Source organism: Chrysemys picta, chromosome 2, assembly GCF_011386835.1.
Source record: "Chrysemys picta bellii isolate R12L10 chromosome 2, ASM1138683v2, whole genome shotgun sequence".
In the NCBI taxonomy this organism is placed as follows: domain Eukaryota; kingdom Metazoa; phylum Chordata; order Testudines; family Emydidae; genus Chrysemys; species Chrysemys picta.
Genome location: NC_088792.1, coordinates 246,083,157 through 246,095,632, shown reverse-complemented (window position 1 = coordinate 246,095,632; position 12,476 = coordinate 246,083,157). Strand labels below are relative to the sequence as shown.

At 46.0% G+C, this 12,476-nt stretch overlaps 1 protein-coding gene across 2 annotated transcripts in view; it reads right to left on the bottom strand.

Annotated features, from left to right (window-relative positions):
* The window catches only part of LRRC69 (leucine rich repeat containing 69), a 47,496-nt gene extending 43,668 nt beyond the window's left edge, over window positions 1-3,828 (bottom strand). For both annotated transcript variants that reach the window (XM_005291568.4, XM_024105227.3), the window contains exon 1: window positions 3,612-3,828. In XM_005291568.4, coding sequence (XP_005291625.1) covers window positions 3,612-3,794 — 183 coding nt within the window. In that variant the 5' untranslated portion in view covers window positions 3,795-3,828. The remainder of the gene's footprint in view (window positions 1-3,611) is intronic.
* Window positions 3,829-12,476: the final 8,648 nt, after the last annotated feature.

The following is a 12,476-nucleotide window of genomic DNA, read 5'->3' as shown; positions in this document are numbered from 1 at the left end:
AGTTTTAAACCAACAATTTAATACTGGTACACAGTGATGATGATTGTGAAGCTTAGCTGAGGTGGAGAAGTCAGAGGGTGGGATATTTCCCTTACTGCTAAATGATGAACTAGCAATTGGCTGAGCCCTCAAGGGTTCACTCTCTCACTCTACAAGGCAGCAGGAAGTATGTGTTAGAAAGCAATATGCACGTTTCCTCTTTAAGTACACTGCCTTGTTAATTAGATCAGCTTGCTGAGACCGCAGCTGCTGCAAGCTCCCTCCGTTCTGGAGCCCTGGTGTGTCCCCCGTGCTCTATGGAAGATGAGGTAAGCGGGGTGCAGGAGCCGGGGGGAGGGGGACACCCTGACATTAGCCCCCTCTTTCTTCCCTCCCCCCTGCACAGTAAGCAGCAGTCTCGGGGAGCAGCTCCAAGATAGAGGGCAGGAGCAGTACATGGCAGTGGGGGGAAGGACAACTGAATTGCAGGCAGCTACTGCACAGGGAACTTAGGGGAACAGGGAGCTGATGCGGGGGCTGCCGGTCCACCCTGGTTTCAAGCCCCCACCAGGGGGCTCTTCCTGCAAGCAGTAGACAAAGCAGGCAGCTGCCAAACGACGTTAGAAGGGAGCATTGCACAACTTTAAACGAGCATGTTCCCTAACTGATCAGCAACGTAACAACGAAACAACGTTAGCCAGGATGACTTTAAGTGAGGAGTTACTGTACAAGTACTGTAGTGCAATCTCTTTATAATGAAAGTTGAACTTACAAATGTAGAATTATGTACAAAAAATAACTGCATTCAAAAATAAAACAATGTAAAACTTTAGAACCTACAAGTCCACTTAGTCCTACTTCAGCCAAATCACTCAAACAAGTTTGGTTACAATTTGCAGGAGATAATACTGCCCAGGGCTTGTTTACAAAGTCACCCGAATGTGAGAACAGGTTTTCGCATGGCACTGTTGTAGCCGGCATCACAAGATATTTACATGCCAGATGCGCTAAAGATTCATATGCCCCTTCATGCTTCAACCAACATTCCAGAAGACATGCGTCCATGCTGATGACGGGTTCTGCTCAATAACGATCCAAAGCAGAGTGAACGATGCATATTCATTTTCATCATCTGAGTCAGATGCCACCATCAGAAGGCTGATTTTCTTTTTTGGTGGTTCGGGTTCTGTAGTTTCCACATTGGAGTATTGCTCTTTTAAGACTTCTGAATGCTCCACACCTCGACCCTCTCAGATTTTGGAAGGCACTTTAGACTCTTAAACCTGGGGTTGAGTGCCGTAGCTATCTTTAGAAATCTCACATTGGGACCTTCTTTGCATTTTGTGAAATCTGCAGTGAAAGTGTTCTTAAAATGAACAACATGTGTCATCATCCGAGACTGCTATAACATTAAATATATGGCAGAATGTGGGTAAAACAAAGTAGGGGACATACAATTCTTCCCCAAGGAGTTCAGTCAGAAATTTAATTAACACATTTTTTTTTTTAACAAGCATCATCAGCATGGAAGCATGTCCTCTGGAATGGTCGCCAAAGCATGAAGGGGCATATGAATGTTTAGCATATCTGGCACGTAATATCTTGCCAATGCTGGCTACAAAAGTGCCATGCGAACGCCTGTTCTCACTTTCACGTGACATTGTAAATAAGAAACAGTCAAAAGTATCTTCCGTAAATCTAAACAAACTTGTCTTAGCAATTGGCTGAACAAGAAATAGGACTGAGTGGACTTGTAGGCTCTAAAGTTTTACGTTTTGTTTTTGAGTGCAGTTATGTAACAAAAAAAAAATCTACATTTGTAAGTTACACTTTCACGATAAACAGATTGCACTACAGTACTTGTATGAGGTGAATTTAAAAATAGTATTTCTTTTGTTTATTATTTTTACAGTGCAAATATTTGTAATAAAAATAATATAAAGTGAGCAATGTACACTTTGTATTCTGTGTTGTAATAAAAATCATTATATTTGAAAATGTAGAAAAACATCCAAAAATATTTAATAAATTTCAGTTGGTATTCTATTAACAGTGCGATTAATCGTGATTAATTTTTTTAATCACAGTTCATTTTTTTGAGTTAATCACTTGAGTTAACTGCGATTGACAGCCCTAAAATAAATCTAAAACCCAGAGGCTGACACAGATAAACCCTAGGATGCAACAATGAAGAGAGACTTTTCCAGAATCACACACATTGAATAGCAAAGGCTCTGCCTCAGGACATCTCCAGATTACACTGTGAGATGATCAGCACTTCCCTGTGTCCTCTCAGCATAGAGTAAAAATCCTTTTTAAAATAATGGGAAAATATATGCACTTGTTTTCTTGCCACAGTTACAGGTTTTAGGTATTTTTAAAGTAAAGTAGTTTGAATTTTACCAGAATATTTAAAAAAAAAAGGAATTGGTTTAAAGAAATGTATATTAATCCCACGCTGAACCATGATAAAGCCAAATTTAAGCCTGTAGTCAAACTTCCACTATCAAGTTTATGATCCATTAATAATACAATCTTAGACTGGAAAGCCTGGCACACCCTAACTACATATATGGTAATAAACAGTATGAAACTATTCCCCACCATACATACATACATTATACTCTGCACATTCCACTTGATCCAGTAGCTGGTTAAATTAATCCTTATTTAATCTGATCAAACCTGAAGAACCAAATCATTTGTATTACAAATACAGCTTCCACTTGTCATCTTAATTAATTTTGGATAGTTTAGACAGGTATTATTGGGCAATTCAGTCACTAATTATAGATATTTGCCATTAACCAGGGTGTTCAAAATTCTGAATGAGACCAAGGAGGACCTACAATAAAAGATGACCAACTAAAAACTAGGGTTTTGAGACAATGTGTTTTTCTAACTGTATGCACCTTACTGTTATGTTATATTGTCAGGAGTGACCACTTATTTCAGCTAAAGTTAGGAAAAAAGTTTATTAAAATGTGATGCAAATGGAAGTAAGAGACTGATCCCAGACTCCTGCACTTTCTAGAAGTTTCATAGGGAGGGGGGCCTTGATGTCAGCTAGCAGCTACAGTCAAAGGATCGCTGCACCACCTGAGGTCTGAGATAAACTCTTCTTTCCACATCTGGAGCTGCCACAACTCTCATCCCGGCTTTTGACATGTTTAGTTCTTATCGAGAAAAGGGGCATGGGTTATAAAACCGGACGGGGCCCCACATCCTCACTTAGTATGACCCGCAAAACTAAGCGTTCTAGGAGCAGGGAATCAAACCCAGGTCTCCCGCATGGCAAAAGTTCTCCCAGTGAGCCACCACTGCGGGGAGCAGGCAAGGGACCCCGGCGCCAGCAGTGCGATGGGGAGAAAGGGCAGCGGCACAGGCGCGGCGGGGGCAGGCCAGTAGCGATGGGAGATGCTAAGAGGCCGGGGCTGGTGGGTGGCTGCAGCCCTCGTGAATCGCAGCGGCCAGGCTCTGCGTGGGCGAGGAGCGAGCGACTCCGCATCTGAGACACTGGGCTCGGGCGGCAGGAGGCTAAGCGCGCCCTGGCCCCGCATCCGCCCGGCTACACGCTGGGGCCCAGGGCGCGGCTCCAGGCGGGGAGGTGGCAGCCGCCTGCGGGTCCTCACCCGGCTCAGGCCGCCCAGCTCGACGGGCAGACAGCGCAGCTCGTTGTCGCGCAGGCTCAGGGCCCGCAGCCCCGGGAGGCTCGCCAGGCCCCGGGGTACGCGCTGCAGCCGCCTCCCGCGGAGCGACACCGAGCGGGTCCCACGACCGCCCCGCCGCGCCCGCAGCAGCAGGCGCTCCGCCATGGCCCTAGCGTTACGCGGCGGCGATCGCTGGTTGACCGTTACCTAGCGCGTGCCGCGCATGCTCCGGGACAGCGAGCCGCTGCCCTCAGGCGGGCTAACGCCGCTTGCCGCTTCCCGCTCTCCGGGCTCAAGGCGGAGGGACGCGCAGGGCCCAAACTGCGCGTGCGCGGGGCGATCAAGAGCAGGAGGCAGCGGAAGGAGAGGGGCGAAGTCACGGGCCGGGGTTAAGAACAGGGTTGAGACAGAGCCTGGCAGTGGCAGAGGGGGCCGGTGACCCCAAATGGCGTGAGCCCCAGGCTGCAGAGGTTGCACAAATTGGGTGTGGGGGGCAGAGTCGTGCACCCTCCGCCTTGGCAGGGCAGCAGCTCTCAGCACTCGCGTCCCAGGCCTGTGCGCTTGAGGGCAGCGTGCACGACCCTCCCCGCATCCCCAATGCGGGGCAGCTAGTCCCTGGCTGATGAGAGCTACTCAGTGAGCTGCCACAGGAGACTCGATTCCCTGAAATATTTGGGCTGCCATTTCCCCCTCCAAAAATTATAATTCTCAGACACGTTTTTAGTGTTTAAAAAAAAACGTATCCACTTATTTGTCTGCATGAAGCATCATAGCAATTCGTAAACTTGTTTTGGCTGCTGCTCTGATTGCCCGAATCTGACACTTTTTCTTGTAAACCAAATTTCATGCCTTTAAATTATTTACTTTTTAAAATGTTATTTTTACTAGTCTTAGTCCACCTGCATTAACCTTCTTTACCTGTATGCAGATGGCTGTCATTGTGCTATTTACATTTTAATAACAATCATTGCAAATAATAGTTGCTAGTACCTTCAGCAATCACATTCTCAGTGTTTCTAGTATAACACTTCCTCTTTGTATTGATATTAACAACATTTAGAATTAAAAACTCCTTTCTCGTGTATAAATTTATTCTTTGGAATTACCTGACTTCAAGACTAATTGATTTCCTGGACTGGTCAAAACTTCTTCAGTTTCCTTTGATCTACAAATGGGGATTGCCTTTGTCAACTGTTATTTTGCCTCTCTATCCAGGACGTTGGTGTTTTTTCACATCACCACATGTGGGTTCAATGTGGTTCCCAAATATCAACTAAAGGCCAGATTTTTAAAGGTTGAAAGCACTAGATGCTTTTGAAAATCCCACTAGTGACCTAAAAATGTAAGGTGATTTTGCTTGCTCACTCGCTCGCTCTGCCCTGCACTACTCAGGACCTATTCAGGAGAATGAAGGCCTGACTGTGATGGTAGATGCTGCTGTGCACATAGAGGATGGTGGCCTAGCTGTACAGCAATCCTCTTGATAAGCAATGTATATAAAATGGTGGCACTCTTCTCCCATTATAATTAACCAACTGATCCACATTTTTGGTTCTTTAACTGTGAAGATCCCTCTTTGAATTCAGCCTCTATCTGCTCACTAACCACATGTGATATAAACCTTGTCTTTTACTAACTGCTCCAGGAAGATTTAACTTACAAACACAGCATTGTTTCTTACATCTTTCTTGCATTATCACGGAGTCCATGACTCTGACATCCACAAAGCTGCAAGGACACAGTCTGATAAGCTGCAACACAAATATTTTCAGTTTACTTAAAACATTGTAATGTTGTGTCTCAGCACACATGCAAAGTGCAAGGTTGGTCACCTGGCCCAAAAACATCCAGGAATAGGATGTGGTATTTACTAGACATGCTACATATTTGTTTCTGAAGCTGTACAGGATGTTTTCATTATAACCAAGTGACCTGGCAGGTTGCTCCCTATTTCATCACAGTGATAGCTGAACCAATCAGAGCTCAAGGGGAAAAATGTTATAAATATATCTGCTTAAGACAGCCATATTACATCAGTGGCTGATTAATGCAAGAACATGGCATGTCTCTCCTGTGAGGGATGGTTTTACTGACAACACATAGAAGTGTTTTGAAAAGGAGAACACTGACATTCTTATAAAGATCTAACAAAGCCAGGCACATACACTACATGTTATGGACACATTACAGAGACTCAGGGCTAAATTCACAAAGGTACTTAGGCAACTAAGTCTGGGTTTAGCTGTCTAAGTCCCTGATTTAGTCTCCACTGTGATTTCCAAATCTCCCACCAAACACTTCAGACACCTAAACTCAGCACCTATGTTTTCAGGGTAAAAGCTCCCTAGGCATCTTAAGTTTCTGCCTCTGAGCATGTGCACTTCTGACTTACTTTAACCATCTGAATGCCTGTTTCCCACCTAAGCCCCAGAGTGATTCACAAACCGGGGAAAATATACAGGCAAATGCCTATCTTGAAAGTGGGGCCTGATCTGGTAGGCATGCTCAGAGGCCACCGACTGGATTGGGTTCCATTCATAATCTGGCCAGGGGAGGATATAGTGTTACTATCCATCTTATAAATACCACTTTACAACCCAGTATTAGAGCAGATGCCTGGCATGTGGGAGACCCACATTCAATTCTCCCCTCAAGCAGAGGGAAAGAAGGGATTTGAACAGGGGTCTCCCACCTCTTAGGTGAATGCTTCAATACTGGGCTAAAAGTTATAAAGTGGGCATCTCATCCAGCTGTTTTGTTTGGAGTCAGGCATCTGCCTAGCTCATTCTCACAAGAAACAGCTTACATACCTATGTCACTTGACTCCAGGAGGGGTTCCCATTCATGGATCAATAGGCAGAGCTAGCAGGGCCGGCTTTAGGAAGTGCGGCAGTGATGAGCTGCCAAAATCTTAGGAACCGGTTCCCTACCGGGTCTTCGGCGGCACGTCTCCAGCGGGTGAAGGACCTGCCGCCGAAGAACCGCCCGGTGAGTACACCCCCACCCCCAATCCGACCCCCACCCATGTCCTGCCCCCAACTGCCCCCCTCAGAAACCGCAACCCATAAACCCCCCCGCCCGCTCCTTGTCCCCTGACCACTCCTTCCTGAGACCCCCCACCCTAACTGCCCCCCAGGACCCTCCCCCCTACCCAACCTCCCCTCCCCCTGACCCCATCCACCACCACCCTGACAGACTCCCGGAACTCCCACGCCTACCCAACCGCCCCGCATTCCCCGTCCCCTGACCGCCCCCACAGAACCTCTGCCCGATCCAACCCCCCACCTGCTCCCTGTCCCTGGGACTCCCTGCCCCTGGCCTTATCCAACCCACCCCCAGTCTCTTACCATGCCGCTTACCCCCCACTGGAGCTGCGCCGGGGCCGGAGCTGCGCCGCCTGGCCAGAGTCGGGGCCGGGGCCGGAGCCGGACTGAGCCGCGCCACACCTCCCTGGAGCCCTCCTCACACCTGCCCGCCCCAGCTTACCTGCTGCTGCTTGTTTCCAGGCTTCCCGCGCGAACATCTGATTCGCGGAAAGCAGGGGAGGGGAAGAAGAAGGGGGGCGGAGCGTTCAGGGGAGGAGGGGGAGATGAGCTGGGGCCGGGGGTGCAGCGGACAGCTGCCAGAGCTTGGGAACTGGCTCCAGCTCACCACTGGGCCCGGGGCCCTCTTAGGCGTGGGGCCCAATTCAGGAGAATAGACCTAAAGCCAGGCCTGAGAGCTAGGCACCTAACTGCAGTGGATATTTAGGCACTGAACTCTGAGAAGAGACATGACTTAGAAGACACCTCTCTAATTGGCATCTCCCATTGATTAGTTGAGGCAATTCCCCGCTGAGCATGCAGACTTTTGTGGATCAGATTCTAAAGTACTTTTCTCTCTCTATTCATTGTACATGGAGCCTAGACACCTAATCCAGGCTTTGTGGATCACAGTGATGTTCCTATGACTTTCTAGGCAGCTAAAAGGCATCATGATGCTCAGTATCACAATGCCCAAGTCCCTTTATGAATCTATCCTTTAGGGCTTTTCCTCACAATTTAGAGAGGTGATTTTTTTTTTTTTTAAACCGCGGGGTAACTAAGGTGCAAGAGCTATTCTGAGGTAAAAAATACAGAGAGGTTAAACTCTTGCATTTCAGCACTCAGGAAAAGATCTGAGACAGTGTTTCTGAAATAAAATCAGAGGGCAATAAGCGTGTGTGCGCACGCGCCAAAGTACAGATTTAGTGTTGAAAATAGGGCTGTCGATTAATCGCAGTTAACTCACGCGATTAACACAAACAATCACAATTAATCACAGTTTTAATTGCACTGTCAAAGAATAGAATAGCAATTGCAATGTATTAAATATTTGGGATGTTTTTCTACATTTTCAAATATTTGATTTTAATTTACAACACAATACAAAGTGTACAGTGCTCACTATACTATTTTTTATTACAAATATTTGCACTGTAAAAATGATAAAATAGTATTTTTCAATTCACCTCATACAAGTACTGGAGTGCAATCTCTATCGTGAAAGTGCAATTTACAAATGTAGATTTTTTTGTTACATAACTGTACTCAAAATCAAAACAATGTAAAACTTCAGACCCAACAAATCCACACAGTCTTACTTCTTGTTCAGACAATCACTAAAACAAGTTTGTTTACATTTACAGGAAATAATACTGCCTGCTTATTTACAATGTCACCTGAAAATAACAACAGGTGTTTGCATGGCACTGTTGTAGCTGGCATTGCTAGGTATTTACATGCCAGGTCTGCTAAACATTCGTATGCCCCTTCATGCTTTGGCCACCGTTCCATAGGACATGCTTCCATGCCAATGACTCATTAAAAAAATGCATTAATTAAATTTGTGACTGAACTCCTTGGGGGAGAATTGTATGTCTCCTGCTCTGTTTTCATTGCATTCTGCCATATACTTTGTGTTATGGCAGTTTTGGATGACGACCCAGCACATGTTGTTCAATTTAAGAACACTTTCACTACAGATTTGACAAAATGCAAAGAAAGTACCAATGTGAGATTTCTAAAAATAGCTACGGCAATCAACCCAAGGTTTAGGAATCTTAAGTGCCTTCCAAAATCTGAGAAAGATGAGGTGTGGAGCCTGTTTTTAGAAGTCTTAAAAGAGCACCAGTCCAATGTGGAAATTACAGAATCTGAACCACCAAAAAAGAAAATCAACCTTCTGTTGGTGTCATCTGAATCAGATGATGAAAATGAACATGTGTCAGTCCACACTGCTTTGGATTGTTATCGAACATAACCCATCATCCACATGGAAACGTGTCCTCTAGAATGGTGGGCAAAGCATGAAGGGATATATGAATCTTGACCGCATCTGGCACGTAAATATCTTGTGACGCCAACTACAACAGTGCCATGCAAACGCATGTTCTCACTTTCAGGTGACATTGTAAACAAGAAGCAGGCAGCATTATCTCCTGAAAAGGTAATCAAACTTGATTGTCTGAGCGATTCACTGAACAAGAAGTAGGACTGAGTAGACTTTTAGACTCTAATGTTTTATATTATTTTCACTTGTGTGCATTAAATGTTTATTATAGAAACTGTATGGCCTAATATACAATGGAAAGAGACTAAAAGAAATAACACTTTTATTCAGTGATTTACATACAATAGGTCTGAGGTTTAACTCTGTAGAAAGTTTTTCCAAATTACAAAAATACCGTTATGTGTGTCCAAATTTGAGAGAGATTTCACAACGGTAGCAAATTGTGGTGAGATGGCTCCCCATCTGTCACAATTTGTTACCCCTGGACCAGAGGATTGGGAAAGATGATAGTAAATTGTGACAGACAAATCCCCATCTATCACCACTTACCATCCCTGGACCAGGAGATGGGGAAAGGTGAGAGGTACCATATTGTGAGGGGAAAACCCCAGTCATCACAACTTGCTATCCCTGGACTAGAGAATGGGGAAAGGGAGAGGCTGCAAGTTGTGACAGGCCAGCAAAAGAGAACACCTGGGTGTCAGTAATTGCTACCACTAGCAAACTGTGCCAACAGCGGTTTGTAACTATGCTGGGCAGGGACCCCCTCACCATGCAGACGGTGACAGGACCCAGCCCCGCCCAAGACGTTGGAGACCCCTCACATGGCCATGGAAACAGCCACAGTGCAATGCTATGGCATGTGGCCAGGGAGCTCGGGAGGAGCCCCCACCTCCCAAAGGAAAAGGGTGCATCTAGGAGAGCAGCAGAGCCTGGTAGTCAGTGCCCTCTACCAAACACTGGAATAGCATCTCAGCATGCAGTACTAGCCACGCTGGCCACTACTGAAGATAGTGTGAGGAGTTGCAGTGTTAAGGGGAAGGTGAGGGATACGCAGCTGTGACAGGGTGGTCTGGTGCTGTATGGTGTTACCTTAATGACAAGTTAAGCAGAAGAGACATGCTGAGACAGTAAGTAAAGTGCACATGCCAACCTGGACATTTAAAGCCATTCTGACCAATGTTTTCAAATTACTGTAATTTTCCCCAATATTCCTCCAATATTCCCAAATGCAAACCTCACCCCCTCCAGTCCCATGACATCCTCACTGCCCTCCAATACCTCTACTGCCATCCACAGTTGTCAACTTTCACGTGGTAAATAAGCACCCCGACTTTCACAATAAGCCAAAAATCAAGCTAATCCCATTTCAAAACAAGATCAGAACAAGCCAATCCCTAAGAACCCCAACACTCTATGTGACTAGATCCCCCTGACATGCAGTCTGGGACTGTGGTGGGCCCGCTGTGCACCCCTGACTCTCTCCCCCCTCCCTTGCCCCTGCTTCCCCCCGACCCACCCCGCTTGCCGCAAGCCAATCAAAAAAAGAAGCAACAAGCTACAAGCCAAAAACTAGCCAACAAGCAACTCACAAGCCAATTAAGTCAAAAACAAGGCCAATTTCTCCATTTTTTTCAGCTTTAGCATGTCTTCTGCCATCCCTTCCCCTCACTAATACCTAATTCAGTCTCCTTGCCCCCCACCCCCCACCATTCCTCCATGCCTTGTACTCCACTGAACACTTAGCAAGGAGAGCAGAGGTGAGGTCCCTCCCAGCAGGGCTATGATAAGCTTGCATTTGTGGAAGTAGGGCTGCAACACCACCTGGGAAAGCAGAGACAAGATGTTTGCTCTCAGCAGGTGATTTGTAGAACAGAACCATGCAGGCCCACCATACCCCTTCTGCACCATGTCCCAGGAGAGGAGCAGGCACATTACCCCCTCTGCAATACTCTCCCACTGCATCCATAGGTTGGGAGAGAATGGGTCATGAACCCACTGCCTGATCCCCAAACCCTCGCTGCTGCAGAGTCCTGGGGTGAAAGGGGCTATTCCTTGCTCCCTGCTGCAGCCACAGCCTGTGGAAAATGGGGCATGACCTTGACATACCAACTACCACCCACCCCCTCTGCCTCCATCTCATGCTAGCAAGACACTGTGCCATCTCAGCTCTGCACTTCAAATCTACCCCCATCCTGCCTTTAGCTGCTGAGCCTTTGGCCAACCCTGCCTCTCCCACACTCCCATTGGCAGAAGCAAAGCAGAGAACAACTACATCAGCTAAAATCTTGGGCATCAACAGCCACACATGTGCATCAGTCTGTCTCAGGGTATGTCTACAATGGGGGGAACCACAGCAGCAAGTTTAAGAGTCCAGGTAAACTGAATCAAGCTCATGCTACAAGGCTAAAAATTATAGCATAGACATTCCCCCACTCAGACCCATGTTCCCCCTCTCACCCATTGTGACTCTGCTATACAGACTACAAACTCCTCAGGCAGATCCTGGTTGTGCAGCGTCTAGGACAGTGGCTCTCAAACTTTTTTTTACTGGTGACTCCTCACACAGAAAGCCTCTGAATGCGACGCCCCTTATAAATTAAAAACTTTTAAATATATTTAACCCATTATAAATGCTGGAGGCAAAACGGGGCATGGGGTGGAGATTTACAGTTCGCGACCCCCAATGTAATAACCTCACAACCCCCTGAGGGGTCCCGACCCCCAGTTTGAGAACCCCTGGTCTAGGACAATTGGGCCCTAATCTCAACAGAGCGCTCTCAAACATAACACAAGGCCTACGCCCCGGTTAAGAACTTTACAAACCCAAAGTTCATATTTGATCTGCCCTCTTAAAGTATATGATGCAAAGAGAGAACATAGCTGTAATGACCAGAGCATTTTGCATACCAGTAGTCAAGTCACCCTATTTGCATCAAGTAATAAAGATGAACAGCAACAGGAAACACAGGGCATTGGTAACATGCCAACAACGTAGCAAGAGGCGGTTTGGAGCCAGACATCATTGAAATGCCTTGTTTGATGAACTGAATGAATTTCATTAATATTCTGTTCACTCTGTTTTTCAGTGATAATACCTGTAATAAAGAGATTAATGGTTAGTATCCCATTGACCATCTCTCCCCACTGCAGTTTTATAATCCTGTAGCCAGTTTTCAACACATGTGAATGTTCCTACCCAAGTCAGCCTAAACTAATTCTGGGAAAGTCTGATATAATGTTTCATTGAAATGCTTCACTAAAGTTCACATGTATGGCAACCCCTTTAGCCACTAATTCTGTAACTTTATAAAAAGCAAAAAAGTGTTTGCCTGGAAAAAACAGGAATAATCTAAAAGCACCAATTTATGCGAAAAACAGCTGAATGTTTACAGCTTGTCTAAACATGGCAAAAAGGGGACATGATTAGAGCCCTGCAAATCCACGGATATCCGCAGATCATTTTTGGGAATCATGGATCGGATGTAGATGTAAATTGCGTACCCGCTCAGGGTTCTAGACATAACAACTTTCTAG